The sequence below is a fragment of the Mesoplodon bidens genome (assembly GCF_964165515.1).
Source record: "Mesoplodon bidens genome assembly, chromosome: 14".
Taxonomy (NCBI): Eukaryota; Metazoa; Chordata; class Mammalia; order Artiodactyla; family Ziphiidae; genus Mesoplodon; species Mesoplodon bidens.
In genome coordinates, this window is record NC_138170.1 from 84,371,756 (window position 1) to 84,384,423 (window position 12,668).

The 12,668-nt window shown below is 50.1% G+C and overlaps 1 protein-coding gene across 10 annotated transcripts in view; it reads right to left on the reverse strand.

The window, feature by feature from the left end:
- Positions 1-1,827: 1,827 nt before the first annotated feature.
- The window catches only part of RNF144A (ring finger protein 144A), a 114,616-nt gene continuing 103,775 nt past the window's right edge, over positions 1,828-12,668 (reverse strand). For all 10 annotated transcript variants that reach the window (XM_081254563.1, XM_081254560.1, XM_081254568.1 and 7 more), the window contains 2 exons: positions 12,140-12,229; positions 1,828-4,606 (listed from right to left, as the gene is read on the reverse strand). In XM_081254563.1, coding sequence (XP_081110689.1) covers positions 4,475-4,606; positions 12,140-12,229 — 222 coding nt within the window. In that variant the 3' untranslated portion in view covers positions 1,828-4,474. The remainder of the gene's footprint in view (positions 4,607-12,139; positions 12,230-12,668) is intronic.

Genomic DNA, 12,668 nt, shown 5'->3' on the forward strand with positions numbered 1-12,668 from the left:
ATCATTTCATAATGTATAAAAATATTGAATCACTATGCTGTACACCCAAAACAATATCCTAGTGCATGTTAATTATTACTCTTTAAAAAACAAAACAAAAAAAGACACCTGTTTTCCCGGTGGTAGAAGTTCCCCTTCCCGTACACCTCCAATCCTCATATTATTTTCAATCTTCAAGACAGCAGTCAACTAAGAGTATAAAAAAGATGGAGCCAGACAGGATTTACAAAAGTAACCTGTATTCCAGCCAAAATATCTTTAAAAAGAAATCCCTTCTAAAGGGGGGGGGGGACAAACTACATAAGACACAATACACTTAAAATATGTATTGAAATTACAAATCAAACTTTTCCATATGATTCCAAAGTACAAAACACAACATTAAAAGGCATTCAAACAGCTCTTTTATACATCACAGTGTTAGTGGCACAAAACGTACTGACATTTCAAAAACACAAACCAAACTTGTTTTTTTTTGTTTTTACCACCACTTGTCAAATACATAATGTATACATGTGCATGACTCATTCATGCATATTTTTATACAAGATTAAAATACACCCATGGTAAAGTGAGCATGGAATGAAGGAAAGGTCGGGTACCTACCCCTCCCTGAAGGCTGCTGGAATCTCGGAAGACAGGATTGTGCAAACCAAGGACGGGGAGACCACGGGCTTTACACACCCAAACGGCAGCCTCTCCTGGTTAGGATGCATCCGTCATTCTGCTTTAATGCAGCCACTTCTTTCCAGCAGGCATTTTTGACAATACCAGTCATAACTCTTTATTGTGTTTACTTTCATAAGGGCTTGGGTTAATGATAAGGAATAAACAAGCTTTGGTATTTTTTAAAGAGACCTTCAGGAAGCTTTATACATGCAAAATGTTTTCCCTTGATGATTTTACTGTGATTTATATACACATACCGGGGTATTTATTAATCAACGAGAATCTGAGAAATATGCAAAAAACCCACCCTGGTTCTTTCCAATCCTCTCATTTTTAAAGACAACCAAGGGAAAATGCTCTCTTCTAATTTGCGAAATGACCTTTAACATTTGTAACATAGGAAAGATAAAATCATCTTGGAGTAATTTTTGCATATCTGATACTCCCTTTCCCCCCCGGGAACTGGCCTGGTTGCTAAACCGGTTGTGTGCAATAATATGCTGTAAAGAGAATTTGTTCCCCTTTAAAAGGATGCCAGAGGTGGCAGATATTGGTCCCTCAGTCCCCTGGAGGTGGAGCAGACACTGGTCTGGACAGCCATGCGTGCAGTCAAAAGGCTCTGCGCATGCTCAGGTCCTAGGTCGGTCTCTGCCCCGTGAACACCTACAGAGACGCCTCTGAAGGCGCTGGTCCCGTGACGATGGCGAGCTCGGCCGGCCAGGCTGAAAGATGCAGGGCAGGGTCAGGCTCAGAGACCAGGCACGGCCGGGGAAACCTCACAGCGTTGTCAGTTACCAAAGGGACTCAGGTAACCCCACCCAGACAGGGGCAGGCTCAGCCGTGGGCTGTCTCCGTGCCCTTCCACCCCTCCTCCCCAGATTTAAAGGCCTCTAAATGAATAAACAGACGTGTGCTTCCAGAGAGTCAGCAGGAAAACCACCTGTAAAAGTGTCATTTTTAATTAAGACCACCTCCTAAGCATCGAATCCCCAGGTTTTACTGGGAGGGGATGGAAAGGTCAAAACCCAAACCGCGGGCCACCTTCCCACATCCTGTTTACATCTGACATCAAGCCTGGTTCATACTGCATCCCCAAACTATGGGATGGCGTTCCTCCCTGAAAGAAAAGGAGTCAGATGGGGGCGACGCAAGTCTATGTAAGGATCTCAGTGCGATCCCGCTGGTATCTTTCTAGGGAATAGACAGTTTTAGGTTTTTTTTTTTTTTTTTTTTTTTTTTTGCGGTACGCGGGCCTCTCACTGTTGTGGTCTCTCCCGTTGCAGAGCACAGGCTCCGGACGCGCAGGCTCAGCGGCCATGGCTCATGGGCCCAGCCGCTCCGCGGCATGTGGGACCCTCCTGGACCGGGGCACGAACCTGTGTCCCCTGAATCAGCAGGCGGACTCTCAACCACTGCACCACCAGGGAAGCCCCAGTTTTAGTTTTGTTTTTACTGAATCAGACTGAGCACTCTGAGGCATGCTTGACGCAAAAACTCGGAGTAAGTAGGTGCTACTTTGGCCCCGGCCTGCCCCAGAATCTCCGGTGTTCCCTACCTGGGTCAAACCATGTGCTATGAGCAGAGGTAAAGGCACAGGGATGGCTGATGCTCTGGATGTGCATGATTTGCCCACGAACTCTTCTAGGAGAGACAAGACAGCCCGACTTGCTAGGAATAAAGGGACCTGAGCGCTGACCCAGGGAATGCAACCTTTCCAAAGCCTCTGGTTCCCACCCCAAAGGAGGGGGTACTACTGTATGGACCTCTCTGTGCAATGGGCAGTAGCGAGCACAGGCAGGATGACCTGGGATGATGAAGGCCTGTTCCGTGGACCACTGGACATGGGCCACGAGCCTGCTGTATTCCATACGAATTTTAAAGCGCACTCACAAATCATGATGCCGTCTCACGCCTGGGCCACCAACCTCATCTTCAGGCCTCCTGGAGTTGTCACTCTCTCCAGAAAAGCTATTCTACCTCCAGGGCCGATCAAAACATCTCAAGCTACAGAGACCTGGTGCCCAGGCTTCATCCAAAAAGATGGTCCCAGGCATGTTCTTATTGTTACTGAGTTTTCAAATTGCAATTATAAGGAGGATTTTTTGCATGTAATTTTGACACAGACTGGGTTCCTAAATGGCTTCGGTTTCAAAAAGGAAATCAATACTAGAGAGGAAGAGTGAGGTGAGCCTGTTTCTCCGAACTGATGAAACGTTAAGAAGTAAAGACATTTCTCTATGGGAAGGTAAAGCAGGACCTGAGACAGGTACACAAATGCAGAAGTCAAGGATATAAAACACCACCACACTTTACAAATGTGCTTGCCACAAGCAAACATCTGAGATAAAAGTCAGGTTTCATTTTCATTTTACTCCTTTGTGGAATGCTTAGTAAGTTTTTAAAAAGTTCCACCATGATGAATCTACAACATTTGCCTTTCTACTATGTCTAGAAGTCCCAAGTTGGATGCAATCAGTTTGCTCTTTAAAAGCCATTATTAAAGTCAACTTTCTGTAAAGAACACACTGTCCAAAGGCAATTGATGGAGTTCCGTGTGTCTTACTGATCCAGGCATCCTGCTGCCATGATAATCAACACACACAGCCTGTAAAAGACCAATCAAAATGACTAAGTGAAATGGAAGATTTTTTTCAGCAGGGTAAGCAACAGGAATTGGAACTAAGATGATTTCTCCAAATTAACTTAGTCATTGCAAAAACTGTGAACATCCGGAAGCTTCTCCCCCAGCCCCTGGGAGTCCCCCAGCCCTGATAGGAGGGCCCCCTTCTAGGCATCGATGTCACTATTTGCTTGGTTTTGTCTGCTTGAGGAGACTAAGGCTACGGCCAAACCACAGGGATTCGCAGCAGAACTATTTCCAAGTAAAACATTTGGTTTCTGAAGACATGAAAAAATATTTACCGATACTTGGGTGAAAAGAGAGGAGCCCTGTGAGCTGAGCTGAATCACTAGAGAGAGAAAAACAAAAGGCAAACCTAAGGATGAACATGTCCTTTCAAATGCATCAGTGTTTTCAAAGAAATGCAATGACACAGGAAACATGTTGATAACAGTACACAGCTTACAGCATCCAAAAAGTCTCCACAAGTTTCAAGAAAAACACAAAGAGCGCATAAGGCTTTCTAAATCTCCTGAAAAGTGGCCGAGCCAGAAAGGTCATTTAACCATAACTTCTTAAAATGCACATTTCAAGAAAAGGCATAGGATGGTTTCAATGCACCTTGTTGATTTTTCACTACTCATTTGGAAAAAAAAAAAAAAAAACACCTTCTATAAAGAATTTTACTAAATGCCATTAGTAATAAAAAGAGTTGTCATAAACAGAGTGCTTTTCTCAATCAGAACACTTGGATTCTGTCTGAAGTGAGATGCGATCCTTAAAAGACTTCTTCTCTCAGCAACGTGGCGCCAGCTTGAAGCCAAGGAGGAGACGGACAACATTTCTGCGAGAGAAGGTCTCCTAAGCAACACCAGACGTCCCTAGTCTACCACCACCTGGTGGTCCATACAGCAGCTCCCTCGTCAAGTCTGCAGAGACAGCCTCTGTGGGACGTGCCCCACCCATGCCAGCCTTGCCTCCCCCACGCCGGGGTGACTGCACCTGGGGCCTCCGCCAACGATCTGATATGAGTCCCTGAAATCACGGCACCCGGCGTGACACTGTGAAGCTCAATGGGGCACATAAGGCAAGAAACATGTTTAGTGAGAGGGGGACGGTGGGGTGGGGATAGGAGAGAACCACGCTTTCCAGAGGTGGGGTCTTGTTCCAGCATCATGCCCTCCTCTAGGTGGGTAGGGGGTCGTCGTCGCCTTTACTGCACTTGCACTTGCAGCAAAGTACAAACGGAGTGGCCAGGAGCAGGAAAGGCGAGGCCACCAAGAGCAGAAGCCCAAATCCAGCAAAAATGCCCACAACCTGCAGGAAGGAAACAGAGGAGCAGAGGGTAAGTCGGCTGATCTGTAGGTTCGAGAGTTCAAGTGTAGACCACACAGCCGTCCACGCATCCATCATCCACCCACCTCTATCCACCCATCCATCCATCTACCCATCCATCCATCCACCCACCTCTATCCACCCATCTATCCATCCATCCATCCGTCTGTATCCACCCATCCATCCATTCATCCACACATCCATCCACCCACCTCTATCCACCCATCTACCCATCCATCCATCCATCTGTATCCACCCACCTATCCATCCATCCATCCACTCACCTCTATCCACCCATCCATCCATCCATCCATTTATCCATGCATCCATCATCTACCCACCTATATCCACCCACCTATCCATCCATCCATCCATCTGTATCCACCCATCCATCCATTCATCCATACATCCATCCACCCACCTCTATCCACCCATCTATCCATCCATCCATTCATCCACGCATCCATCATCCACCCACGTATATCCATCCACCTATCCAGCAATCCATCCATCTATTATACACACAACATCCACCCATCTTTCCATACATCTTTCATCTCTCCATCTACTCGTCCATCCATTCATGCATGCTTCCCTCATCTACCACCTTTATCATCCATCCATTCATCCATCAATCCATTTATTCATCCACTCATCATCCATCCAGCATCCATCTATCCAGCATCCACTCACCTATCCATCCATCCATCTATCTATATTTCCTTCCCTTCACTTCCTTCCTTTCACTCCACCTTCCCTTTTTCCCTTTTTTTCTTCCTTTCCCTTCTCTTCCCTTCCCTCCTTCCATCTAAATATCCAAACATCCATCCAATTATACATCCAGTTAACCAACAAGCTTCCTCTGAGTCAAACGCTGTATTAGGTGTGGCAAACACAGAGGCACATTAGATATTGGCTCTCAAGGACCACCCAGTCTGGTGGAAAGAGACCATGACTACAACTGATATTAATACATTTTACAAAAACTGCCATTGGGTTCCAGGGTGTAAAGGGAGCCCAGGAGCCAGATACCTACATTAGCCAGGGGCAGGAGACTTTGCATGCAATGGGAAGTGGTTGAGATTATAAGGATTATGAGGACGTGGGTGGTAAAAATGAGTGGGACAAGGCATTCCAGGTGGGAGAACAGAAAGGCACAGGCATGGTGCATTAGGGGGTGACCAGACCTGTGTTATTCCTGGTGTTTAAAGCCCAACATTTACTGCTACGAATTTTGATTTTTTTTAAAAAAACATATGTTTACCCCTAGGTATGAGTAAATGCCGAAGGAAATAAACCTCAAATGTAGACATACTGTCATTCAAATCAGGCAATGAGGCTGGACAAAGAAGCAAGGGGGGTTGTTCTTTAACTGGTCCCCTCCACCAGCTGCTAGAGCCCAGAATCGGAATCCGAAGGTGGAGTTCGTCCGCCACCTAGTGTTCAGAGCGATAAATACATGAACCCCTTGGGCTCACGGTTCTAATCCTGACTCGGTGTGTTCACCTCTCTGGGCTTCAGTTTTCTCAATTATAAAATAAGCAGATGAAGTAAAAGATCTCCAAGAGCTAGTATCAGCTCTGAAGTATGATGCTACGCTGCAGCATCACAGCAGTGTGAATGAAAGTACACTCTTAGATTTTGCTGGAAAATCATCTCACACACGCACACACACACACACACACACACACACACCATGTTGTTTCTAAATGAGATTGTGCTTATGCTAAGAATCTGTGTTTTCTGCCGACTGGCTGAGTCCATTTGTCTGAACATAATGTCAACGGTGGAATTACGCGGTGTGGATTCAGATCATGCTCTGTTAAAATCACGCACACAGATATTTCAGAATACATAAAACCCCCCAGGAAGGCGTCACTGATCTGCAGGGCACCTTGAATAACCTCAACCACCTGGGACACTTTCTCAGTCTCTAGGGAGCCAGGGACTCTTGCACCAATAACACACCAAAGTCCTTCACCAAATGCTGACATTCTTGGTCAATAAGACACCATCTTCATTTTCACTCAGGCTATCTTGTCTCTTTCTTTGCATGCCACTGAACAAGCGATGTTACCCAGTGGGTCCCAGCTGGTGATGAGAGGATACAGATATTGTCAGAGGGAAGTCGGCCAACAATAAATAATGAGACAGGAAGCAAATACCTCACAACAAAAATAATCACTTCGTGAGCATCTTACAAGTACGTGTCAGGCAGAAATGATATACTGTAGGAAGACAGGATGAAGAAGGAATCACGGTGAAACGAGGATCATTCATACGGCAAACCCTGATTTAAAGGAGTGGCTAACCGGTCAGACAGCTTCTCCAGAGGTACACTCATTCAGAGCAGAACACAGTTTGTGCGACCATCATAAGCCCCTGCGCACAGCCTGGTGGCACTGCCTTAACAAACGTCCAATATGTGCTTACAGGATGAGCCAGTTCAATGGAATCTAGTAGTTTCTGAATCCTCTTCCCACAGAGTTCTGTGACAAAACCACTCCAGGGCTTGGGAACACTAACCCAAGTCAAAGAGATGGTGAGATGAACGGGACACATTTAATTCACTGAAACTTGGCATTGGACATAGCCCGGGTGTCTGCCGCGCCCAGGCCTGAATGCCCAGAGGCTGGGCCACTGGCCGAGGGCTGCGCTGGGGTCTGTGGGGGCTGCTCCCATGTCTCCTTCCAGTTCTCCATCCAATGGCATCACCTTGGCAACTGGAAACAGCCATCCAGGGGGTGCTGACGCCACAGAAAGCGACCAACCCTACAAAGTCGGCCTGCCCCTGGCCGCCCCATGGCCAGTTGTTGAATATTCTCACTGCGCTGGCCCTGTGTGTGTTTTGAGGCGGGGGACAGACGAGCTAAGGGGGCCGGTGGCAGCTGTGTCGTCTACATGGAACGTTTACCGACTGCTCCCACCGCAGTCCTCCTCGCCCCACCACAGAGCCCCTCTTTTCTCTGCTTCATGAATATTTGCCGTTCTGGATTGGATAGAGCGCGAGAGGGTTATAGGGTCTGCTTTTGTCCTCTGAGAGAATGGGTTCTCCTGTTGGGAGGAGGAGGTGGACACAAATAATGAAAAACTTCTGCCCCAAAACAGAGTCAGGACACTGAAAACAGCCCCAGGAGAGGCGGCAGGTCCCGCAGGGGTCAGGCAGGTGGAGATGGGGGCCTGATAAGGGAGAGACGGGAAGCCGTCTCTGAGGATGGGACCGCCAAGCTGCTGTCTGCAGGAGAAGGACCCCAGCAGGGAACGTGAGGACGGTTCCCCGTGCAGTGAGCCTGGGAGTAGCGTTCGGGGAGCAGGAAGGAGGTGATGTGGCCGGAGTGGAGGGGTGCTGGGGGGAGTGGGATCCCTGGGGGCGGCCCAGGTCTTTTGTTCAGAAGATACAGAAGCTGGGGGTGCACTTCCCGCAATGAGGGAGACCTGGAGAAGGAGGCGATCTTGAGGGAAAATCTAAACTTCTGTTCACGCCTGTTCTAGCTGAAATGTACCGTTAGACGTCCAAGTGGAGACGGCTGGCAGCCAGGTAGGCACGAAGCTGGGAGTTCGATGGGGCCGCCAGGACGGAAACTGAAGTGAGGCAGACATAGCCTTGCAGTCCTGGGGGGCCGTGGGCTCTAGGAATGCACACAGAGGGCTGACACGACGTCCCCTCCCTGCCGTGGTCACAAGCGCTGGTCCCACCTCCCTATAAACGTAGAATAATGAAACCACGGTTGACCCTGGATAATAATCCAGTCCAATTTTCTCATTTCACCAATGCAAAATCTATGGCCAAAGAGTGATTCCAAAGGCCCCAGTACTTAAGACAGAGAGGACTGGGCGTCTAGTTCAAGTACAAGACACAACGTGTGTATATTTTCCTGAGCGTAGTGAAAAATACCCTCAGAACAGGTCACTGTGCGAGGCCCCTGCCCTGTAGCCCGGCCTCAGGTCTGAGTGAGGACACCTCCACCATATGTGACCACAGACATCAGCAATCAGCCGCGTGTGAAATGCCACCCTCGGGCTAAAAGTGAGCTCTCTCTTTACAGCGAGATGGGTCTCCTGCTCAGAAGAAAAGGAAGAGCCAGTGTGGGTGAGACTCCCCCTTGTCAGGTGCTGGCCTCCTAAGGAAGAAGATTTACTTGACTGAGAAAGAAATGCCGCCCTTGTCTCTTACGCATGATGGCTGATTGCTGGAACAGCACTGGGAAAGGCAAGGGGCGCCTCACAACAAGCGTGTTTCCAGAGATGTTCGCGAGGGCAGGTGGAAGGCCTGGGCTGTGACCCCTCAGTGTGGTCAGGGAAGGGGGCAGCATTAGGACGTGCAGGGCTGGGCATGGACAGGACAGGGAGAGAGAGGGGAGGGTGAGGAGGACCAGGACGACAGCGGGGCCACAGCAGGGCCAGGGAGAGGGACACAGCGCCGCTGGGGGGCTTCCGTCCCGAAGGCCAGTGAGTGATGAGGAGAAAGAGGGGAGGGGCTGCAGAGAGAGATCCAGAGTGGGGCTATGGAATGGGGGCCTGCCCACCGTCCCAGAGCACCTGGACATCAGCGCCTACTACGACTTCCGGGCGCTAGGGAGACACTGAATGCAATTTTCTGGAGTAAATTGATGGAAGATAATCAAGCCTGCATTTCTGCTTAAGAGACTTGGTGAGCAATGCAAAGTGAAACGCCACTTGCGGATAATTGACGAAGCAGATGATGGACATGCCCTGAGCCAGAAGCCCGTTTGAGGGGTAAGGGAATGGAGGCCACCAGTCGGATGGAAAGCCAGGAGACTCACAAGGGAAATGAGGACTTTCTCAGCTTCCACATGGATGCTTTACCTCTAAAAGCAAATTACGAGAGTGAAAGTTCCTTTCAGTAATGGAGATGCTGTATCTCGTGCTGGGAGGTGGTTCTAACTATGAAAACTGAAGGCTTAAGAGCGAATTGGTCTTGGGATCGTACACGAATGTCTGCTCTGGGTGGGGCTCTTCCACTGCACACCATGTCCCTCGCTAATTCCCAAGCCTCTGGCCTTCGTTTCTGGTTTATATGTCACACACTTTGCTAGTTTTCGTGACTCCCTTACTTTCCTTTTGACACTGCTCACTCATATTTTATTGTTTACCCCAAATCCAACACTAACGTGTGGACATCTGTCTACAGCCCTGCGTGTCTCCAGGGTTTCTCACACCCCAAGGAAGAGACCCCTGCACCCCGAGTGCCTTTGTTCAATTCCACCAGCGCCGAGAGGGGCTTGTGATCGGCCGGGGGGGGGGCTTCCTCTGTCCATGTGGCTGCAGGGGTGACTGAGAGCTGGCACTCAGCAGGTGCCCCTGGCAGGTGCCGACTGACGATGCTGAGAGACGCTGGTGGGAGGTGCCCGCAGGCTCCTTCCTCAACAACACGGGAGGCTACGGACCCCCGTCCAGGCTTCTGCATTTCTCAAGGGCCCATTCTCTAAATGACCGTTACCAGGAACCACAACTGTCCCAGGACCCCAGGAACACGTGACTCACTCCCGAGCATAAGCAGGCACGAAGGCTGAGGTGTGAGCGCCCAGCCTAGCCTTGTTGTTGGACAGGGTGACACGGTCTCCACAGCTCTCACGCTCTCCTGGGAAGCTTGCCACGCTCTAAGGGTGCTCAGGCCACGTGGAGAGACAGCTCCTTATGCAGAAAGAGGGCCTTTACAGAGGGAATCAAGTTAAAATGTCATTACCAGGATGGGCCCTGAGCCATTACGACTGCTGTCTTCATCCAAAGGGAAGTTTGGACACAGAGACAGATGAGCACAGAGAAAGATGAAGTACTGGAGAGGCGCACCTGGGAGCTAGGCCTGCAGGGAACCACCAGGGGCCAGAAGAGGCAGGCGGGGCCCTCCTACAGGTTTCTGAGGGAGCCCTGCCCACACCTCGACTCCAGACTCCTGGGCTCTAGAACCGTGAGGGAGTCTATTTCTGTTGTTTGGGGTGATTTTTTTACACAGCAGAGGTGGCAGGACGAGCACTGGAGCTGGCCGTACTGGCCAGGAGGACGAAATAAAACGCAGTGAAAATCCACTCTCCACGCCGAGGTCGGCAGACTGGCCCCTCGGGCCAGATCTGGTCCACAGTCCGTTTTGTTTAGTTTGGTGCTTACAACTTTATGGAGCTATAACTCACATACCTCACGACTCACCTATTTAATGCACAGTTTGATGGTTTTTAGTGCACTCAGAATTGTGCAACCTTTGCCACAGTCAATGCTGCCACCTGATTGTTTAAAGCGTTTTCCTGGAATGCAGCCACGGGCCTTTGTTGACATACTGTCTGCGGCAGCTGCTTCCCTACCAGGCAAAGCTGATAGTTGCAACAGAGACCTTATGGCCTGCAAAGCCAGGACCGTCGACTGTCCGGCCGCCTGTGGACTCATCAGCCCCGCCACGTGGGCTGCAGTGAGGATCACTGAAGAAGCACACTTGCAGGGGGTCTCTTTCTATTCCCACAAAACTGCCTGAGTCTCGGTTCCTGCATCTCCCAGACCGCCTGCTTCAAGGCTGTGCTGAGAAATGCCGACAATGTGGTAATGGTCGGAGCCCATCAAGGCTCTTCCCCGCACCCAGGAGCTGGCGCACACCTGAGTCCTGCCTGCAGCTCCCCTCGGTGGGCTCCCCCCGCGCCCAGAGCGCACCCCGAAGATCGCACCTCAGCCTGCAAAGCCCATGGGGTCAACTCTGATCATCTCTGACCACTGCTGCCTCCTGCTGTCCCCATGGACCTTTATGCCGTAGTTCCACCCATCAGCCCATCTCCGTCCCCCCTGCCTGCACTGTCCCCTCTGCCTTGTCCCACCTACTCCCATGGCCAGCTCCCCAAAACTCAGTGCTCAGTCATAAGCAACGCCTCCAACAAGCCTTCCCAGCCACACCATCTCAAAGACCCCTCCCCAATCACACCTCCCCTATAGCTGAATTCACATCATATATATACACATTATCTGTCCCTACATGGAATGTGGGTTCCATCAGAGAAGGACGCATCTATCTTATTCACTGGAGTAGTCCCAGCTCCTAGAATACTGCCAGGCACACAACAGGAAATAAATATGTGTTGAAAGTATGAATAACTGCACCAGCTGCACAGACCTCACCACCCAGGGACCTTTCCATTCTTTCCCTCTTACCCTTCTCTGTGACTAACTTGCTCACCTGGGAGCCTCTATGGAAAGCTCTTCCACTAAAGGCCATGCAAGGATTGACTAAGCACAGTGGGTCATTACCAAGGTCAAGAGTAGGTGCAAGCAATCGAAAGCCTGAGGTTGAAGAATCATCATGGGCAAAGTGTGGTGCATATTTATTCCAGGCCTACTGAAAGCATAATCTTAGTCCAGGAAAAATGCAGGCAGGAACCCCATTTACTAGCTGTTTTTCTATATAACAGACCTTTGACCAACTGGCAAGTCTCCTGGATACCCCACACACGTGTACACACACACTCTCTCTCCCCCTCTCCCCCCAGAGGTCAGAGTTCGAGGTGAGCGGCCTCCTACCTGTGTCCGATGCCAGATGACAGATGCCCTGGAATGACCCAGCTTGTTCCTGCAGGGCCCTTTATCATAATGGATCAGAAGGAAGTCATCCTGAGAAGGAAGGGAAAGAACAGGGGTGGGTGGGACAGTCCTCTCTGTTCAGTGAATGAGTCCTGCCTGGTCCCAGTTTCTTTTTTTTCAGCTCTAACTGGGGATGTGAGAGAACGAGGATGACAGCAGAGGGAGAACGTACACCCAGAGGGGGCTGCTGCCAGCCCAGGTCCCTGTGAGTCCCCAGGCCCTCCGTCCCCCGTGGAGCGTCCCCGACAGACTGCTCACGGGCCACTAGAGGGAGCCCTGCTCCAGCTTCGGTCTCTGCCGCAGCCTGGCCCCCACCCCTCGGGCTCAGGGACTCTGCTGATGCAGGACTTCTGAACAAGTAGGTCAGAGTCCCCTGCTGCCCCACGAGCTGCCCCCAGCCCTGGCTGTGCTTTACGCCCCATGAGTCTCTGCCTGTGCATCTTCCCGCCACCCTGGCAGGATTATTCTA